At 34.4% G+C, this 22744-nt stretch overlaps 1 protein-coding gene across 4 annotated transcripts in view; it reads right to left on the bottom strand.

Annotated features, from left to right (window-relative positions):
* The window catches only part of PHF3 (PHD finger protein 3), an 82794-nt gene that overhangs the window by 16867 nt on the left and 43183 nt on the right, over positions 1 to 22744 (bottom strand). For 3 of the 4 annotated variants that reach the window (XM_040473864.1, XM_040473861.1, XM_040473863.1), the window contains 6 exons: positions 18627 to 18788; positions 11697 to 13476; positions 5753 to 6062; positions 2841 to 3024; positions 723 to 870; positions 470 to 626 (listed from right to left, as the gene is read on the bottom strand). In XM_040473864.1, coding sequence (XP_040329798.1) covers positions 470 to 626; positions 723 to 870; positions 2841 to 3024; positions 5753 to 6062; positions 11697 to 13476; positions 18627 to 18768 — 2721 coding nt within the window. In that variant the 5' untranslated portion in view covers positions 18769 to 18788. Of the gene's footprint in view, positions 1 to 469; positions 627 to 722; positions 871 to 2840; positions 3025 to 5752; positions 6063 to 11696; positions 13477 to 18626; positions 18789 to 19686; positions 19789 to 22744 lie in introns of those variants that run through there. The other variant, XM_040473862.1, reaches the window with a different exon arrangement.

Below are 22744 nucleotides of genomic sequence, written 5' to 3'. Positions count from 1 at the left end.
CAGTTAAGTGTCCAACTTCAGCTCAGGTCATGATTTCACAGTTCATGAGTTTGAGTCCCGTGTCAGGCTCTGTGCTGACAGCTCGGAGCCTGGAGCCTGCTTCAGATTCTGTGTCTCCTTCTCTCTCTGCCCCTCCCCCACTCATTCTCTCTCTCTCTCTCTCTCTCTCTCTCTCTCTCTCAAAAATAAATACTGAAAAAATTTTTTTAAAACAATGACACAGTCTCAAGGTGCCAGGGTGGCAGTTAAGTGTTGGACTTCAGCTCAGAGCTCATGCTCTCTCTCGCTCTCAAAACATAAAAAAATGTTAAAAAAAATATTTTTTTAAATAAAAAATAAATAAAATAAAATGACACATTCTCACTTTAAGAAATAAATTATAGATCTGTTGTATTATAATCTTAAATTCCAATATATTCAGGAAAGCTGGAAACTTAAACAGGTATAGACATGAACAAAACATACTTACATTGTTTTTGGGATCTTTCAGATTGAACATCAAACTTCTGTATTTGTTCTTATATTTAGCATCTGTGTCCCGAAAAAAAGAGAAAAGCTCTTTTTCAATTTTTGTGGCAACTTTTGCTGCTTTTTCCTCTGGCACCTTCAAATTGGACTCTGTAAGTCTTAAAATTAGAATAATTCAGTTATTCTTCAAATACAATAATAAGCATATAGTAAGCATATGTGATTCAATCCTCTACAATAATAACGTGTGTTACCTTTTCATAAGAATGTCTTTAAGAGAATGTCTGACGCTTTGTCTGATCTGATCTGCAGAAGGCTTGGAAGTAGAAGTAGCAGGAGGATGCACATTAGGCACTCCCTTTTCAATTTTCTTCTTTCTTATCTCTTGCTTCTCATGAGCCCCTAATTTAAACAAATTTAAACATATGCATTTTAGTGCATACTGTTAAGCTTCTAAACAAAATTGACTGATTAAAAAATCACTATTTAGAAATAAGATCAGGGGGTACCTGGGTGGCTCAATTGGTTAAGCATCTGACCCTTAACTTGGTTCAGGTCATGACCTCATCGTTGGTGAGACTGAACCCCACAACAGGCTCTGCTCTGACAGCACAGAGCCTGCTTAGGATTCTCTCTCTCCCTTTTTCTGCCCCTCCCCTGCTTGTGCACATGTACGTACGCACTCTCTCTCAAAATAAACATTTTTTAAAAAATAGAAATAACATCAGAACCCATATTGAAATATTCCTGACATTAAAATTCTATTCCACATATGGTGACATGTTAACTAGACTTATCGTGACCATTCTGCAATACATACAAATATCAAATTATTGTCATATGCTGGAAACTAATGTTATAATGCCAATTATACCTCACCAAAAAAATTCTAATTTAAATGAATTTTAATTACAAATTAAGTGACTAAAAAGTGGCCCTATGAAATGCATATGCCCTTTACCCATTTTATTTTTTTAATTTAAGTAATCTCTATACCCCATGTGGGGCTCAAACTCACAACCTTGAGATCAAGAGTCACACACTATTCTGACTGAGCCAGCCAAGCACCCCCACCTTTTCCCATTTTAGATAATGGTTTTTAGAGCTAGTTTCTTTTCACATAATATAATATTAACTTTTAAAAAACTATTTAGAGGGGCTCCAGGCTGGCTCAGTCAGTGGAACGTGAGACTGTTGATCTTGGGGTTGGGAGTTGGAGCCCCACGTTGGTTGTAGAGACTACTTAAAAATAAAATCTTCAAAAACAAAAATTTTAAAAACTATTTAGAAAATATGATCTGAATTTATTAGGTGAGCAGATAATTTAATGAATTTTCCAGTACCACAAAATTGATGAATCATCTCTGGTTTTAAAACAATTGTGCTTGATATTGTTAATTTGACATGTTAAGCTTTTCAAATGATTTTTCATTCCAACATTACTAATTCATGTAACATCTCCAAAGTCTCCACGTGAAACATCTCACTACTCTGACCTTCTAACATACCGACTTATTTATTCTAGAATCTCTTCATTCCAACAGGTTTTTTTTTAGATTTTATTTTTTAAGTAATCTTTACACATGGAGCTTAAATTCACAACCCCAAGATCAAGAGTCGCATGCTCTTCTACTGAGCCAAGATACCCCAACTTAAATCTATCATTTTTTACCATTTGTGTCCTCATTTTCCCACATAACCAACTTTAATTAAACAGTCCAACATTATTACCACACCCTTGCATTCAAAACACCTTTATCCTCTCTGCTTTAAACATCTGTATTTGCAAAACCACAACCTGGTGAAAGCCAGCCTTAACCTTCACCCAAACAGCCTACAAACAGTTGAAGGCAACTGGAGAAAAAACACTGATGCTAACGGATCTCCCTATAAATTCATAACCACAAATCTGAAGTAGATAACTCAATCTGCTGCCCTAATCCTATTAAGTTTTCCTGGTAAACTTGTTTTCCCACTTCCCCAAGCATTATTTTATACTTTTTCTCCTCTCTTCACAATCCAACAATACCTCCTTCACCAACTTCAACCTCATTTGATTTTTTTCAAAATCAAAATTCTTTACCCCAATACTATATTTTTTCTTCATAGTGCCTAAATGCCGTGATACAGCACACCATTTGTCTACTTATTATCTGCCTTCTATTCGTATTTAAGAGCCATGAGGGTGGGGTCTTATTAAATTCATGTACTTCCCAGAATTTAGAGCAATAGTTTTTAATTTCAAGAAGGTAAATCACATATTTTTGTTGTCCTTAAAATATTAAAATGGTTAAATTTCCCTAAATATACTGATAGTGTATAAAATAAATATAGCTTTATTAGTGTATAATAATTTTTATTAATCTTACTACCTTGTTTGGAACCTTTTTCTCCTGTACAAATAACAGTTGAAGGTTCTTTTGGTATTTTTTCACTTTTTTCTTCTGAGGATCTCCGAGGTAAAACCGGTTGTCCCATCTTTCGAAGAGGAGCTAGCTGCCATTTTTTTATTTCACTATCTCTACAGTCTGATGAGTTTTTGCCTTCACCAGATTCCTAGGGGGGGAAAAAGTATTTAATTCATTAGAATGAAAATTACTAAAGCAAGGCTCAAGAGTATACTGATAAAAAAAAAATTAAACCTAATTAGTATTACAATCCATTAAGATAGCAAATATTATATTCTTTTTTTTTTTTTAAGTTTATTTATTCTTGAGAAAGAGAGAAAGTGTGAATGGGGGAGGGGCAGAAAGAGAAAGGAAGAGAGAAAACCAGCAGGCTCCACACCATCAACACAGAGCCTGATACAGGGCTCAAAACAACGGACCATGAGATCATGTCCTGAATGGAAGTCAGACGCTTAACTGACTAAGTCACCCAGGCACCCCAGCAAACATTATATTCTTTAGCCCAATACTTGAAAGGTTATTTTTAAAGATGTACACAAATAACTCTCAATTAGTAGCAAAAAGGAGATTTGCCCTTTCATTCAAAATCCATTTGTCAAGCACCTATTTTCTGCAGAACACATAATAGCCTATAAAGGAAAACTTAAAAAAAACATGGATATCATTTACCAGGTAGTGATATTAGCAAGAAAATTAGATACAAGATAATAAGAGTTCTCTTAGTTAGCTGTGGATATGGAAAAAGGAGGGAGAGATTGTGGAGAAATAGGTATCTATGTTCTTCACCACTTTCTAAAACAAATGAAATCACATCCATCTACAGCAAGTGTTCAATTTTTTCTCATTGTATCTACTAGCAATTTTAGCTCCCATAAAGTAGAACAAACCATCAGGATACCTGCTATTCTCATCCTGATTATAGCCCACAAAGAACTACTAGAGAACTAGAATTCTAAGACCCTTTAAAGTAATTAATCACATCATGGTAGTGTTTGAAAGACAGGGAGAAGAACCCTGTGTATAGGCATATATAATCATAGGTTTTAATTAGAGTACATACAAAAAAAAAAAACACTAATTTTCTCTAGACTAGGAATCCTCTCATTTTTTATTTACTCATTTTCTATCTTTCCAACTAGAATTACTTGAGACCAGGAACATATCTTAATCAGTGCTATACACCCAAGTCTGGTACCACACCTGGCACACAATAGGAACTCAACACATGGTTCAACATAAAATCTAGGGATAAGAAGTGATACTTAAAGAGCAGATTCCAGAAACTAAAATCAGACAAGTCCAAACAACATTCAACAGAGTTCATCAGTAAAAAGAAAAGGAAGCAGTAATAACTTGAAGGGCACATGTATTTACAAAATCAGACTAACCTCAACTTCTTTTCTGACACAGAGAGTGGACAGAGTGGTCTCTCAAAACATTTACAATGTTTTATGTCTTTTTAGACAGGATGGAGATAACTTAGCTAAATGACAAAACAATGAGCTACATTTCTAAATGGTCAAAATATTATATCCAAGAAGTGATGATTAATAGTTAATGATTAACAGAAGTTTTCCAAAGATGTGCTATAAACTATTCTCAATGGAGTTCTCAATTCTATACCATCAGTGACTTTGGCGCTCATCAAATCAACAGAGAAAGCAACAGCAAATGCCAGAAGGACATAATCTGATTCTCAAAAAGTCTGGTCAGACAGAAATTGCTGGGTGCTACAAGCACTGGCAAACTGCAACTTAATCCAGTTTTGTTATATAAAGAATGTCTCAAAAAACTGAGTTTGTAAATAATGGAGATGACTTTGGAGAAAACATGCTCATATTCTTCAATCTAAATGGCTGAACTAAAAGATTTCCAAACTTCCTTCTTAACTCTCCAATTCATGTTCACTGTCTTTTGGATTATTATAGTTGACTATCCACATATATATGTTGCCACTGTACTCTTCGCTAGCATTATAAAACAACAAATTTCTATAATAGAAAATTCATAGGTAACAAAAAGGCAGACAATAAAACATAAAAATTTAATCAGATATAGCACTGAATCTTTTATACATTTCTCCTGTAATAGATTGAATATCCTGAAGTTTCTATTTAGGAAATACTTTCAGAAATCAGTTAAAAATATAAGATTAGGGAAAACTGACAACTCTAAGATAGAAATTATTAAGTGAAGGTTCCAAGCAAACACTGCCACAATGTCAAAAGAATTAAGTTTACTTTTCCTTACAGAGACAAAATAACTCTTCTACCTGAAGACAATGTCAAATATAGTTTAAGAATTAGTAGATAGATACTTATGAGCTGGAAAACTTTTTTTAAAAAGCTTATTATCAAGTACACTGTAAAGCTTATTACCACTTAATGCCACAAGATCACATACACATCCTACCACAGAAAATCCAAGTACCAAACTAGAGACTAGAAACTGCATAAGACACTGTTAGAAATAAAATCTATGTGTTTTGAAGATTTCACCACCTGGTTTCATCAAGACTGCCAAAATATTTTAAATAAAATTCCATTCATTTTTATGGAAAAATAAATTTGAAAAGGTACTCTTAGAACAATGAAACCCAAAGAGAAATTTATTTGAGAGAACGAGCACGTGCAAGAGAGTGAGAGGGCAGGGAAAAGGGACAGTGGGGAGATGGAGGAAGAATCCCATCCAGGCTCCATACTCAGCATGGAGCCCAATGCGGGGTTTGATCCCAAGATCCTGGAATCATGACCTCAGCCAAAATCAAGAATCAGATGCTCAACGAACTGAGCCATCCAGGAGACCCCAAAGAAATTTCCAATTGTCAGTCCATACAAAGTTCTTAAATAAAAAGAATGCATTAATGACCACCTTACCCGCTTTAAAATTTTGACCTTGTGCTTCACTGTTTCTTCTATATATTTGGTTTTTTCATTTGTTGGTGTGTGCTTTGATAACCCAAGCTTTTCATATTCCATTGTCCTATCTTCACTATGGACTTCAACTTTAGCCTGGTTTTCCAAAATATCTGCATCTACTATTTCAGTCTTTTTATCTTCTTCAGCACAACATTTCACACACACGTATTCTTTGTCTTCCTCTCCCATTTGTTGTGCTTGGCAAAGACTTAAACCAACACAATCACCATGAAACCAGTCATCACATCTCCCACAGCCAACCATAAACCTGGGGGAAGGGACAAAACTTTGATTTAATACATTTTTTAAAAACTCAATGTCAAAAATGCCCAAGTTAAATATTAAATCATTTTCTGACATTCTGTTTTTCACTCTGTCAGTTCAACATGGAGCAAGTTTTCAAAGAATATTCTTCTATGAAAATGGAACTTTTAAGAAGTCAACTACATCCCCACTTGTATGAATGAGAAAATACAAAAAACCATAATGGTTAAATCAAGAGCAACTGAACTTTGTTAGCATACTACACAGAATAACAAAGCATAGAGTAACGTTTCTCCACTGAGAAGGGTGGTAAGATCTGTGATAGTGTGATCACAGACAATCCATCAAAGTTACAATTACATTTACCCCACACACCTGATATATATAAAACTCAAGAATCATTCATCCAATGAATCATACTGAAATGACAAAAAGAGATAGCAACAAATATAAAACTCAAAAACTAACATAATGGAGACTCTTACACTGTTTATTAACCACCTTAACTATGTAACTGTACTTTGAGGTCAAAATATTCTGGTTTCATGGTATAACAGTGATTATATTAAGCTGAAGAATCTTGTATGTACTTTTGAGTGTGGACTTCCTTACTACACTTGTTTTTCCAAATAAAGATCATTGTTCTTAACATGAAGATATTAATATTCAGGCTGAATTTTTTAAAGTTTCCAATTGACTTACAAGTTTGCCTTTACTGATTTTTATCTAACTTCACTAACCAACGAAAAAGCCTATGGATAGATACAAGATTAAGGACTCTAAAAAGCTTATTTTTCTAACTTAGAAATATCTGGAATTACTTCTGAATAAAATGGTAAATCAGATGTACAAACAGCAATTTGAGAGAGAAATTATCTAAAATACTTTTTACCCCACTGTCAGGAAAACTAGAGAGCTCACTTAATCATGTTTAACATTTTCCTTTCTTCTTCAAGTTGGTAATTTATGATATGTTTGAAAGCTTACGATAAAGAGATTTAGGTCTATTCTTTAATGAATTAAAGACTTTCTGCTGATTTTGGTAACAGTGGCACCAACAATGTCAAACCCATTTTAAAAACCTGTGGACCAACAGGAAGATGTTTTAAGGTAATTCAATGGGTGGTACGGCCAACTCTCAAAACATACCAGAGGTTCTGTTTGAAGGTTGAAACTATAAAAACAACATTTGATCCTTACAAGAGGTCTTGAAAAAAGTCACAGCAAATATTCATTCCTCAAATGCAGCACATTTTTCTCTTCTTTGTATCCCTTTCTATTGTGTATCAGACTACTGCTGTCCATTAAGGAAACCTGACTTCTTCCTGTCTATGATTCACTATTCTTTACCCTAACTGGTAATGTCTGTGCTATCTTTATCAAATAAGTCATTATCTCCCCAAAATGACAAGGGAAAAAACAAAAACAAGAAAACCTTGTTTTATGTTAAAATAAAAAAAACACAATGTTTTGGATTCATAAGCCAACAACAAAACTTTGAAACAATGTGTTATTTGTTTGCAAGATAGAAATGGTCTGTCTGTCTAGGCTTGGGGAGATTTTAGATGGGTCCATGTTTCAATGATACAGATCTTCCAGCCAACAGAATAAATAAGTTTGAAAAATGCAAGTGCATAGCTTTTCTATTTCAGGTTTCAAAGTCATAAGAACTATTTCTTGAAAGCAGGTAATATGAATGTCTGTGAAATAGCGAAGGAAAGCTAGTAGTCCTTTCCCTTTAGTTCCACTATCAGAGCAACATTAGCAAGTCTAGACTAAGTTTCAATGAGACTACTTAAAAATATGACCATGACTATGCTTTTACCCCAAATTCAACTCTTAAATATTATAAAGCATGGATTTTAAATTTCAAATTTTTATTTCATCAGGGAACTTATTTTATGGTTACAAAACTTATTAACTAATTATATTTCATTACGCCTCATTTCAAATCTGTTTTGGAAAGGTCTCCTCAAATGTGAGGCTCTGAAAAGCAAATCTCTAGCACCATCTACAGATTATCTTAATAGTTTAGGATTTTATATAGAAAAATAAAATAAAATTCTAAAAAGTCACTGATAAAAATAATTTCCACATGTTCTAGGGAAAAAATAAATTAATTCACTTGAAAGTAAAACTGATTTTACAAAAATGTAAATCTGGATCATTTTTAGGTCTGAAACTTAAGAGGAGTACTACAAATTTTATGGGTATTTATATTGGGGAAAATTTATATTGGGGGAAAAGGTCTATCACAAAAAGAGAGTATTACTTTCTTCCCTTTTTGTATTATTCCTCATGATTTAAAAATGTGAGGGATAGGGGAGAGAGTATGAATCACATAGCTAACAGAATTAATACCCATTTTCTGGTCTAGCCTTGAATTTCTGATTAATAGACAAAATCACTTATAGAAAAGACTATGTAACCTGGATGTTAAATATTTCATTAAAAATAAATAAATAAATAAACAAACAAACAATGTTGTATGGAGTTTACCTCTGGATCAATTAAGTAAACCAAGTAGGCATGCATCAGTTAAATGGATGAGTTCAGAAATATTTGTTATATCTCCTATTGTTAAATATTCATACACAAAGTTTAAAAGTAAAAAGCTAAACTAGACTTAGTGTAAGATAAAAACCAATTTAAAATTCTAACCTTTTTGGCATAAGCCAAAATATATTCTTAGAAAACTTTAAAGTTTCTTTAAAGTAAATCAGAGGCAAGCAACAATGAGAACTGTTCTCAGCATATTCATGTTACAATTACCAACAAGGGAGCTGTTACAAGATGGGTCTTCAGTTCTGATTAAGTATTTAAGTGACAATCTAGACCATATTACTATAAATGTATACGTACTCACTCTTTTCTAAAATGATTCTATTCCACATAAATATTAAATCAGTTTTTGTCACTAACAACCTTATCTGCAGATGAAAATACTTATCTGTCAATCTCTTAAAATCTTGAGAAAAACAATCTTATTCTGGAAGAAAATTTCCTTCTGAGAAAAACAATTTGAGTATAAAGCCATCATGCTATGGAGATTTTTTGTTTTTAAATTTCATCCAATGTATTAATCATCTATTGCTGGGCAAGAAAATGCAATACAAACTAAAGATACAAACACCTGGAGACGTAGGAAAAAACTAGAAACTACAGAATAGATACTATGAAAAGACTAACACTTCTTCCTTCCAAAATGCCAACTGGCTTATGTAAACACAAGTGCAAAGATGATTTTTTTAAAGGGAGTATTAAGTAGTCCGGTTTTTAAAATAATGAATATGCTTGTGTTGTAAGGCTGATGAGGAAAATAAATGGAAGCAAAAACAACAGTTTGTTGTGTAAATTGTTAAGTCAATACCTACTGTCTTTAGGATATGTATAGTGTTGCCTATGGTTAAATATTTATTACATTTGGTGATGTCATGTACAAATCCATACTTAAAAATATAATTTCCAACTGGAAGCACACACAGGAAGCTAACTTTAGTTGTAATACATGTAAAATGCTTAAAAGTTATAAAACAGTCCTTAGAAGCAAAGCTGTCACAAGTGCAAGAAAATGTCATATGAACAAATAGCTTTCCATATGGCTACTGCATGAAATGGACAAAAATTATTTCCAGATATGCCCTTCCTAATAAATTCATAATCTTATTAATACATGGATTAAAATAGGAAAATTACATGCTGTATGACAGGTACATTTTTTGAGTAAAAATGTATACAAGCATGATGTATCAAAAAAAGTAGTGAAGGCTAGTTAATATGTGAAGAAAAAACAATTACTTAGGCTTGCTTCTTTATTCACAAAATGTAATGTGAAATGCGGCTTCCCAATTGTTTCCAATGTCATTATATATTATGCATGTTAATTACATAAAGTAAACTCAAAATCCCTCTATATATGTATTATTCTCAGTCATTTTCCACACTGAGGCAAAGAAACTCTAGGTTTTATAGAAGAGACACAGAAGGTGGCATTAGATTAAAAACAAAAAAACAGTAGGATTTAACATTAACACTTAATGTTCATTTTAGGAAAATAACTGTTGATGTTGGTAAAGTGAGCCATCTTTAAAAAAGCCTTGGCAAACTCCTGAGGGCCAAACCATCAGAAGAGTAGCTTATCTGCAACAAAGCTACACTGTAACACACTTAACACTGCTTGTAACTCTAGGCTCAAGTTTCATTTTAGAAACTCCTTCAAGCTAAGGCTCCTCTTGCATTACTCAGACCACATGTCAGGATGTAATGATTTTTAAAAGATTCTGGCAGAGAAAAAAGTGCTGGCCTAAAAGAACACTTAAAAGCACCACCCAGCCCTTAATTCTGAAAATTTACCAGGCCCACTTTAGAATATCTGAATAAGGTGTTTTCTATTAAATTTAATTTAATTAAAAAAAAAAAAAACTACCAACACATATGTGAGGACAAATATAGCACAATATCCAAAGACACAATTTTTAAAAACTGGAATATGTGGTTATAAAGAATAACCACCGACACTAAAAATAGGACATGGACTGAATCACAAATAAAGGCATGAAAGTTTGTTATGTCTTTGACATAACAGTTCGACATAAAACTCAAGTTTTTTACAGAATAGCTCCAACAACTCCCACCCACTCTGCCCAACCACCACCTCCCACACCAAAATAATTACACAACATACTTTACTAAATTGTCCCTACCTAAAAAGCTTCATTTTAATGTAACCTGATAGTGCTGGGAAAACTCATCCTAATATTTACTTTCATGAATGAGTGAGGATAATATTACAAAGTGCAAGTTATAATGTTCTTTTATCATGTCCGTGTTGATAGAAGTTCCAACAGCAATCTCAACACGAACAGCACAATCTTGCAGCTGCAAACTCCACTTCATCTCCTGTTTTCCTTTTCTTAAAACACTAGCAAATAAAAAATACATGGCGGGGGAGGGGGTCTGGCAGTGTCAAAAAGCTATAAAACACTGAATCCTAAAATCACTTCTTAAAAGATCAGAATTCACAAGAAATCCTTCACATCACTAAAACATTCAAGAGAAATACAGGTTTTCACTCCGTTCCATGTTACATACACAATCTACCCAGGTAATTTTAACAGTTGTTTTAGCTATCAAACTTCATTCCAAGGTCAAGTTTGATAGTTATGAAGTGATGGTGTGCTTCATTTACTAGAATTTTTTTTTATATCTTCAAAAGAAAAATAGAATTTCCATTATGACCTTTACATTTTATTACTAGTTCTTCTCAAGCCAAATAAAATAAAACTTACAGACCCAAAGCAGTGTTAACAATTTTTTGATCAGAAAGTTTTTTTCTCTTTCAGATGCAACAACTAAATCACACACTCTAACTGGTTACAATGACAAGACATTTCTGTATATACCAGCAGTTGGTCAGGCTATGCTTTTTTTTTTTTTTTTTAACGTTCTAGGATGACATATTTATAAATTCAGTAGCTCCATCTATTATTTATCCAGGATTGATGAGGGGTTTTTTTTGTTTCTGCAAAAGTCTTTGTATATTAAATAATTTCTTTCTATAAAAAAGTTCTCACATAACCCTACCCTAAAAAGCAATTTCTCTTTAATGCACATATCACACACACATACACACACACACCTGTTGCCATGTGGTTTTTTGCAAAACCCACACTGCTTGCTGGGAGTCCACATATATTTGCTTTCAAATGAAGAGCTATGGTCTGAACCTTCTTTTTTTATAGTAGCTATGTTGTCTGGAATGAACAATGGTGGCTCATCCAAAGAAAAACTTTTGCTGCTTCTTCTCTGGCGGGGTTGTAGGTTCTTCTCAGGTTTTTTTAGTTTCAGTTTATCTTCCTCCTTAAAATGCTCTACACCACCTGCATGTTCAAGCTCTTCCTTCACATGGCTATTGGTTTTCATCCCTGCAGCCAGCTGCTGGGGCTTATGGCATTGTTTCTGGCTGGAATGTAATAAATGTCCAGTTTGTGCAGGATGATGGGGTTCTTTAGAGCCACCAGGGTGACCATGAGGTTTATCACTCAGAGAATGAGTTAAGGGTTTGGAAACCTGCACTAAATTTTGATCCTGTGATGTTTTTTTCAATATAGAATGAGCTTGATTTTTCACAGATTTAACCCCAGAATTGCAACTCTGAATTTTTGAATCCTTATCAACTTGTTTTTTTCTCACTTTGACTGGCCTATGAAAATTTTGCTGAGTTTCTGGTTCATCAACATTTCGTTTCACGCTTTTGACATTAACCTTAGTTTTGTTATGCATTAGTTCATGCTTTGCTGCAACAATTTTTTTCAGAGTATCTGTGGTCATGTTTTGCTTAGAATGAATTACAGGTTTTGTTTGTTTGGATTTTATGTTTTTTGACTCTAAGCAAGAAACACTACTTGACTGGCTGCTTCTGTCATCCTGAAGGTTTGCTATTTCATGAGACTCCATTTTAATACTTTCAACAACATTCAACTGTTCTGAATTTTGGTCAGGTGCATCACAAATAGCATTTTCTAAAATATTACTTTCTGGTTCAAAAGCATTAGCATCAACCATCTCTAAGTTTGATTTATTAAATTCTGTACTCTCCAACTGCTTATCATTAGACTCTGTGTCATTACAATAACCCAAAGATTCTATTTCATTTCTTTGAAAGGAGTTCTTCGCTTTATCAGCAACTTCCAGGGTATTCTTCAATTCCATATTACATTCATTTACTTCATCCACAGAACCAGACAAACCTGTAAGATTCTTTTCTGTTTTATTTGGATTTGTACAAGCAGCAGCATCAGGAGAGGCAGAAGATGCAGGCTCCTCAATAATTTGGTTATCCTCACGAGATAATTTTACTGTCTCATTTGAGTCTTGTTCAACTTTTCCTTTTTCCCTCCCTTCTTCAACAACAGTGCCATCCATCTTAACTGAAATAGAATCATCCTGTTCTTCTTTATCTGAAAACTTAAACAGAGGGCTACTAACAGTTTTGACTTTACAGTCCATCAGAGCTTCATTCTTCTTCTCTTCAATACTAACACAAGTCTCTGAAAGGAGTGAACAATTTAATTCATGAGATGGCACATTTGCTTCTCCCTGATTATCACACTTCTGCTTAGAATCTAATCCAGCTTCATCCTTCATTTCAAGACAAGACGACACTGAAGAATGACTTGAAGACACTGATACTTCTGGTACCACGTCAATTTGTCCAATATGTCGGCTGCTCCTTCTGCTCTCTTTATGGTATTCAGGTTTTGGTGATACAGAAACTTCTTTAATCTGACACCTTTCTGGATGTTTCACCCCTGCTTTGGGGGCAGATACAGTCTTCCCAGATGCCTTTTTTGTGCTATTTAAAGGTGCTGCATTTGAACGCTTGGCAATAGTGCTTTGTCGCAAACTTCTTACTTGTTCTATCACAAGGGAAAAAAACAAATAAAAATAACTTAGCTATTTTGCCATGTGTTTTTATTTCAATACAATTTAGAATACATCACTTCTTTATTCTGAGCTATAAATTTGCTCATTTCAGTGAAAATGTACTGAAAGTTACTCATGATGATGATGATGATCATATATATATATGTATATATCTCCATGTTAAATTTTACATTTATCAAAGTTCTGTAAATTCTGACAGGAGAAAAAACTTCTAGAAAATTCAGACTGATATTATACTTTACTATAAGACAAGAATGTTTTCATCAAGTTTCTTTTCTATAATAAATAAGCGGGGAGCAAAATAAATGAGTTTCCTTTACATTGATGCCCATCATAAAGCAAGACTGTCATACAGTTTTAAACATTAAGTATCTTTAAATAAAGAATACCAAACAAATTCAGGTGCCAATATAATAAGAACTAAACCACCTATAACAAACAGGATCTGTGTGAGTTTCAAAACACAGCCTCACAACTCAAACTCCTTTATGAATGTGCTTCACTTATATCACCATTTTAGCATATAAGCTATTCCTAAGAAATGAAGTATATGCTATAGTACCACAGATAAAGAGAAATTACAAGTAAAGAAGCTTAAGCCAGGAAAATATATCATAAAAGAAAATGGGGAAAGTATGAAAATAATTGAACAAAGCTTCCCACCTTTAACAATATTCCTAACAAAGAATCCACTGTATGAGTTTTTCCTCTTTTCCCTATCTGGATACACCTCCAAGAAAAGGAAAACATATGGAGTGCAAGGAAAACAGAAAGAAAGACAACTAAAGTAGATTCACTAATCAGAAAAACAACCCACAAAATGAAATAGAAAATAAACTATTTCCAAGCCTATGCATATCCAATACCTCCAAATAAACACCATGAAAATTAAATACTATCAATTACCAAAAATAAAAAGACTCCTTCCTACTCTTCAGTGCAAAACACCACTATGCACCAATACTTAAACACTGCTTATTTGTCATATACCACTTTTACTTTTTTTCTTTAATATTTATTTTTGAGAGAGAGAGAGAGAACACGAGTGGGGAAGGGATAGAGAGAGAGGGAGTCAAAGGATCTGAAGCAGGCGCTGAGCTAATAGCAGAGGGCCCAATGCGGGGTTTGAACTCACGAACCATGAGATTATGACCTGAGACGAAGTCAGGCACTTAACCAACAGCCCCCCAGGTACCCCTACCACTAAACTTTTAAAGAAGGTATCAGGTGTCTTCACTTGTCTTTAACAGTCCTTGGTGATGTCTACAGTCTTGATGTGATTATTAATAGTACATTCTTTTATTCTCAAAAGTGTCCTAGTTTGAACAAAAAACTATCTGGTTGTCCCAATCTTAGAGACCCTTTCTAATTCCCCCAGGACTCAGCACAGTATTTCTTCATTAGGTAAACACCCAACAATTTTTAAAAATTTTGTGGATTATTGTGTGGATTATTAACTGTTCACCACATGCTCAGATATATAACATTTAAATAACTAAGAACTTAATGGTTCATTATCAATATCTGGATGAGATTTTTATGTATTTTATGTATTTTAAGCTTTGAAGACAGCTTGTAATAGTTTACACTTCTACTTTATTCATCTGCCTTAAAATAAAGTAAAGGAACTTTTAACACCCATTACCTACGTTGTCGCAAATAAATAGCATATTCAACCATAAAGGTAATTAAGATTAAAAAAACGTTTTTCAGGGGCGCCTGGGTGGCGCAGTCAGTTGAGCGTCCAACTTCAGCCAGGTCACGATCTCGCGGTCCGTGAGTTCGAGCCCTGCGTCAGGCTCTGGGCTGATGGCTCGGAGCCTGGAGCCTGTTTCCGATTCTGTGTCTCCCTCTCTCTCTGCCCCTCCCCCATTCATGCTCTGTCTCTCTCTGTCCCAAAAATAAATAAAAAAAAACGTTGGGAAAAAAAAAAAAATTTTTTTAAAAAAACGTTTTTCAGGGGCACCTGGGTGGTTCAGTCAGTTATGCATCCAACTTCGACTCAGGTCATAATCTTGCGGTTTGTGAGTTCAAGCACCACGTAGGGCTGTGCTGACAGTTCAGAGCTTCAAGCCTGCTTCAGATTCTGTGTCTCCCACTCTCTCTGCCCCTCCCCTGCTCACTCTCGCTCTCTCTTAAACATTAAAAAAAAAAAAAAAAAGTTTTCCAATAAATCCAAACTGATTTATTGAGCCAAAGATCAAGTTGTTTTTTTCTCCTCTAAATATAAACTGCCTTGGTTGGAATCCTGGCTGTATAGGCCAAACATTATCATTACCTGTCCATACTGTTCATCCTATTCTTTTCATTACTCTAAGTTACAAGTATTACCAAATAATTGATTTTAAAAACTGATTAAAAATATATATTGAGGAAAAGATGATAAAAGTAAATAACATGCATCTAACTTAATCCACTTCTCAAAACACCACACTAAAACTATACAAAAGGCATGAATCTAAAATGAATGGAAGAACAGGAGAAAACCTGAATTTTGGAAGCCAAACAAGAGATGATCAAGAAGTGACCCAAAGGAGATAAACCCTAAGATGGCAACGTGGGCAAGAACCAATAGCATTAATACCTCAAAAGGGTTAGGAACTGGTGACCCCAGATGATTCTAAAATGAGGATGAAAACAGGTAGTTAAAATGAAGAGGAGTTAAAAGCTATTTGAGAAGCAGTCAGACCACTAGCTCCCTCTCCCTGACTCCATCTGCCAGGCAACTGCCCTTTCCTGGTCCTAATCCAAGATTTGGAGGCTTGTTCTCTGTAAGAGTATAAAACAGGGTTTCTAGACTAAGGAACATCAGGCACAGATAAAAGTGGCAGGAAAGTACACTAAAATGTATGATATTTAGTGAAGTTATATACCTGAGACACCCTGTCAGCTTCCTTGAAGGACTCCCATTACACAATCTAATTGAGCCTAAAGGAATAAATAACCTCAATTCTGACAACAGGGGTTCCTCAAAATAAAAAAATAATAATAATAAAAATAAAAAGCATAGCCAGATAACCACACAGTGAAGCTCACAGTAGACAAAACCCAACCCACACTCTCTTGAGTGTTAACCTTTTCATTTCATACAGTTTTAGTTCCCTACTCTTCAACATGAGCAAGCAATCAAGGATCAGACATTTTAGAAAAGTCCCTAACATGAAAGATGGAGAGAGGGGAAAAAAAAAAAAGACAACATGGAGAAAAAAGAAACTATAACTATGAAAGGAGACCAAAAACACCTTTTAAAACACTTTTTTAAAGCACAAGTACCTTAGAAAAGACAGAAGATACTGCATCCATAAAACAAGACCACAATGCTACGAAAAGGACTATCCCGAAACAAAAAAAAGAACATTCAAAAATTAGAAATGTAAAATTTGACGGAAAAGTTGGAGGATAAACATGTGAAAATTTCACCAAGGAGAGGAAAAAGATAGAGAGATAGAAAGTAGGCAAGATCAAGAAAATGGAAGGATCAGTCCTTTCTAACACTTGAATAATAAGGAGTTCAAGAAAGCAAGAACTAAGAAAATAGAGGGATTACCAATGAATAATACAAAAAGTTTTCCCAGAATTGAATAATAGTCCTTTTCAGACTAAAAGGAAATATGGAGTACCCAGAGTTCAATATATAAAATACACTTACCCTAAGACACATTATCAGAAATATCAAAACACTAGAGCTGAAGAGAAAGACTCCACAAACTTCCAGAAGAAAGTAGGTAACTACTTAAAAGAAATCAAGGAATTCCTTAAAAGGAATCAGAATAAACTTCTCAACAGCACTGAAATTAGAAGAAAATAGAGGAAAACTTTCAAATTTCTGAAGGAAAACTATGTTCAACCTTGAATCCTACATTCAACCAGACTGTAATTCCAATAGAAGACCAGATTAAATATATTTGCAGACATACAGTTTTAAAATAACGTCTCCATGTTCTTTTTCCACACAAAACTACTGGAAAAAGTGTCACCAAAATGAAGTAGGTAAGCCAAAAAAGGAGGAAATAAGAACTATAACACCAAACAGAATCCTCAGAAGAATAGAAAAGGGAGACCCCTGGATAATAGCTATGCATCAGGCTTATACAGTGCACATGGAGATCAGAAAGCTCCAGTTTCTTCAATAAAATGAAAATGACAGAACATCTGATATGCACAAGTATTTTTAGGAAAGATTTAGACACCAGCAGAGTAGTTGAGGTATTACTGATATGTACAAAGAAAGCTATGTACAAATATACAAAACTATAAAGCAAATGAACAAAAACAACTATTAAGTCAGAAAGACAAAAAGTTGTATAGAAAAAGTAACCTCAGTTTATTACAATCGATCATCTCTAATAGCATACAGAGTCACAATAACATAATTACTAGTGACGTAACAAAATTAGAGAATGTACTTTTGTGTGATGAGAAGAGGAAAAACACTAAATTCATCATCCAGAGTGGGAAGTCAATAAAAATACTTATATCAGAATAATCAAAAAGTAGTAATACGTTACTTAGAGACATGAAACTAAATACCAAAAAATTAATAATACCAGCTGAAAGAATTATTTCCTCTGGGGAAAAAAGAAGTATTAGAAACTTACAGAATTAGTGAACCCTTTAAATTTTGTAAATATAGGGGTACCTGGGTAGCTCAGTCAGTTAAGCATCCAACTTCAGCTCAGGTCATGAGCTCACAGTTTGTGAATTTGAGCTCCGTGTCAAGCTCTGTGCTGGACTCTGTGCTGACAGCTCAGAGCCTAGAGCCCACTTTGGAGTCTGTGTGTGTCTCTCTCTCTCTGCCCCTCCCCGATTCGTGCTGTGTTTCTGTCTCTCAAAAATGAATAAACTAAACTAAAATAAACTAAACTAAACTAAAATTAAATTAAATTAAATTAAAATTAAACTAAACTAAAATTAAATAAATAAATTTTGTAAATATATAATTTCAATGAAAATTTAAAAAACTATACCAACAAATTGATATAATCTCAAAACTGATTATTATCAAAATGCTGAGATTAGCAAGCACCATGAAAATATATCTCTGCTTAGCAAGGTCATGACCTATCACATCTGTCTCTCTATACCTTTGATTTTCTAGCTAGAACCTCTCTGGAAGGATTACCTTGTGCCATTAAACGAGGTGATTTTCTTGGTGACCTCACTGAATTTTCTTCTACTTTGTCCCTCAAATTCCTGTTAGGTAAAATCAGTTCTTCTTCATCAATGGTATCATTGCCACTTTCTTTAACAACACCTTCGTCCATAATATCGTCAAGACCAACAACTAGAAAAAAAAATAAAAACAAGAAAATTAATTTAAAAAATATCGAGGACCTTAAGTATATAAAGGCAGTACAGAAAACACTGTGAGACAGTTTAATGCAATACTACCATATAGGGTCATGAAAACTTAGTTCTATTCCTATTGTGTGATATTGCCACTATCAAGCTCCCAATTCAATTTTACAAACTTTTACCTTATGAGGTAACTAGCGTAGAATAGCTACAATTGTTCTTGATTTGGCCTGTGCCGTCACTCTCACTTAATATTCACTGTACCTCTGTGACTATCATAAGCACCTATACCTGAAAACTCAATTATCCCAATTTTGGTTAAAGTAGTACAAAAGTTTAATGCTCTGAAAAGCTTGTGATTCTGAGTTCATGCTAGATGCAAAAAGATTCTAGTTCTAAGTGTAATTCTATTCAAGACTTTATGCTGGATGTGTGAAAGTAATATAGGTATACCTTTGAGAGGTAGCGAAAAAACATACACAGAGAAATGAAAAATATAATATAACTTTCCCCTCTCTCAAATACCAGGTAAAATTGTAGGGGTTTAATATAGCTATATAATTAAATTACCTTCTAGTCAAAAGAGAGAGCATTTCATTTAATGGGAAGGGGGAGATATGGAAAAGGACTGGAGGACACTGAAGAAAATATAAACACTGTATATTCTGAATTATAATAACAAATTTACTTCACTTAACTGGCTGACATATAGCAATTGTAAATGTGCAGCTGAATGAAATCTTGTAAAAAGAATGTGATTATTTAGATCAGAAGGCCTGGATTCAAATCCCAACTAAAACACTTAAATAAAACTTGACCAAGTCACTTAACCTCTCTATCAGTTTCTTTATCTCTAAAATGAGAATAACAATACCTGTCCTACCTACCTCACAGGGCTGTTGTGAGGATCAAGTGAGATGATGTATGAGAACTCACTTTGTAAACTTTAGAGCACTACACAAATGTTAGTTATTATCTTCATCCTAGGGGTTAGAAGGAACCTCAAGAAGTTATCTAGTCCTCATCTTTGTATCCAAGAAGAACTTCAATTAAAAGAGCTCAACAAGATAGTGGTCTATCCTAAAATTTAAAGAGAACAAAATTCTTTATAAATATACTTTCAAATGGTACAATCTTTTTGAAGAGCACTTTGACAACAAACAGAACAATGAAACTGCTTATATACTTTGATCAATAAATTATAAAAAGAATAAATTATGAAAAAAAAGCTGGCTAGAAAACAGTGTGATCTTTGTTAGTAAAAAAAAAAACGAAATGCATGTGCATGTACATTCAGACAAACAAAAAAAGATTAGCAAAAAGATGAAAATCATAATAATGGTTATTCTATAAAATATATTTATTTCCTGTTTTCCACATTTCCTGCTATATCCATGTTATCACTCTCAAAAATAGTCTATGCTTTAATCACTATTCCTATGCACTAAAACCTTAAAGAATATACTTTAGGAAAAATTCATCAGGACTCATTTAAGATATAATTAGGGGAGAAACGGGTAGGGAGTTCAGTTTAGAAGGCTATTCCATCATGATGAAATACTTATGTTGCCACAGATTCACACACATTCTCAAAATGTTTTAACATTCATTTAAAAAAACAAAATGTAAGATGTTTCATCCCAATTTTATATAAAAGCATGTATACAATTCATGCATTACAAATATGCATAGATAGAAATGGACAGGTGGGGGGGGGGAAGCACTGGAGTATTACCAGTGATTAGGTCTAGTGGTAAGGTAGATAAGGAATTTAGGTTTTTTACATCATTGTCACGCTGTCTCTTTGTTTTCCAACCTTTTCTACAATCAGCATATATTCTGTATTGTAATCAGGAGAGAAAGAAAAAGTTCAAAAGATAATAATAGTCCAAGAGAAAAGCAAATAAAGCCCGATTAACAGTGTTTATTGGCAGGGAGCGAAAAGTTATGTTCTGAATTTTAGAGCTATATTGCAATGCAGAATCAATGGGATTTAGCAAGCCCAATCCAAAAGTCAATTATTACGTTTTCTCTTGCTCCATCTGCTAGTAGCTTCTGACCCAGCTGACCCATCTCCCCTTCCTGAATCCCTTTCCCCTCACTTCACTTGTGAACATCACACTTCTTCCCATCTCACTAGCCACTTCTTAATATCCTTTGACAGAGTCTCTTCTTCTTGCAGATGTCTACATGCTGGAGGACTTAAGAGTCAATCCTCCCACCTCTCATCTTTATCTACATTCAAACCTCCCCAAGTGCTCTCATCCAGTACCATCTACATTTGTATGACTCCCAAAATTATTTTCTCCAGCCCCAAGTTCACATTTAACCTCTGGAAGAGGATAATTTGACATCTCCACATGAGGTTGCCTAACAGATACCTCAAGCTTAACATACTGAAAATAAACACTGCTTCCACCCATTCCCCCCCTCCCCTAAATAAAACTGCCCCTCCTAAGGTATTTCTGGTAATGGAACCTCCATTCACCCAGTTGTTCAAACCCCAAACTCCTGAACTATCCTTAGCTCTTCTCTCCTCATATACCACATCCAGGTGATTAGCATATCCTGCTAATTCTATCTATAAAACTCATCTGACCATTTACCATCTCCACAACTAACATTCTACTCCAAATTACCATCATTTCTCATCAAAACCATACTGTAATAGTGTCCCAGGTTCTTCTACTGCCACACACCACCCCCCCCCCAAATACACATACAGTTTACTCCCCACACAGTCATCACGGTGATCCTTCTAAAATATGAAGTCTTATCTTGTTACCATTCTTCTCTTCAAGACCCTCCAAACTCTTACCACACCACCACACTTAGATTTATGCCCAAAATCCTAACCAGGGCGCACAGGATCCTAAGATCTTCCCCAGCCAACTTCTCTGACTTTTCACCTATCGCTCTATAACTCACCCCACTCCAGTCACACAAACCTTTCCTAATACAGGAAAGTATAAGATCTCAAGGTTCTGTTACCTGTTATTCCCTCTGGCTAGGATGCTATTCTCCCAGATATCCATATGGCTCCCTCTCTTGCTTCTTTCGAGTTTTACTCAAATATCACCTTCTCAGAGAAACTTTTCCTAACAATCTTACCCAACACTCTCATCACTGCCTAAAGACCCTTAGTGTACTTTATCCTTTAAAACATGTTTCACACTACCTGATTAATATCTGTTTAATAACTATCTTCTCCACTAGAATGTAAGTCTACAAGTCAGAACTCTCTCTCTCTCTCTCTCTCTCTCTCTCTCTCTCTCTCTCTCTCGTTCAATGCTGAAACTCCAGAACATAGAATAATGACCTGGTATACAAGATGTACTCCAGAAATATTGGTTGAGCAAAAGAATTAGGGAAAAGAAGAGGCCAGGAAAATTTAAATGTTGATAAGTGAGAAAAGGTTTTCACTAACCAGAAGACAGAAGTTAGAAAGAACAAATTTGGAAGTGAAGTAGTGACTTCACTTTTTGGATATACTGATGACATTAAAAAGAGCAGGCAAAGAAGCATCAAGGTAATAAAACATCACAAAAAAAAGGGTAAGGAAAATTTCAATGAAGTAGGGATCAGGAAGGTTAATGCTACAAGAGAAAACAAAGGAAGGAGGAAAATCCACTAATTTGACACACAGAAACAGAGGACCAGATGACAAAGGTTAAAAAGTGAATGAATAAAGAATGACAACTGCAGTCTCTCTTTTATTTTTAAGAAGTGTAATGGTAAAAGACAGAAAAGGAGGACAATCAACTAAAGGAAGTTAAAGGGACAAAAGACGATTTCTCTATTTAAGTGACAAATGGGGAAGGGAAATGTAAGGAGGTGAGGTAGGGAGAATTACCTTTACAAAAGGAGATGCAGAATGGGAAGGGAAAGAGAATGCGGCAAGGAAGGAAGGAAGGAAGGAAGGAAGGAAGGAAGGAAGGAAGGAAG

The sequence above is a fragment of the Herpailurus yagouaroundi genome, unplaced genomic scaffold, assembly GCF_014898765.1.
Source record: "Herpailurus yagouaroundi ecotype Mexico unplaced genomic scaffold, PumYag 139, whole genome shotgun sequence".
Lineage (NCBI taxonomy): Eukaryota > Metazoa > Chordata > Mammalia > Carnivora > Felidae > Herpailurus > Herpailurus yagouaroundi.
The sequence above is the reverse complement of the archived record's forward strand: the minus strand, read 5'-3'. Positions and strand labels throughout refer to the sequence as shown.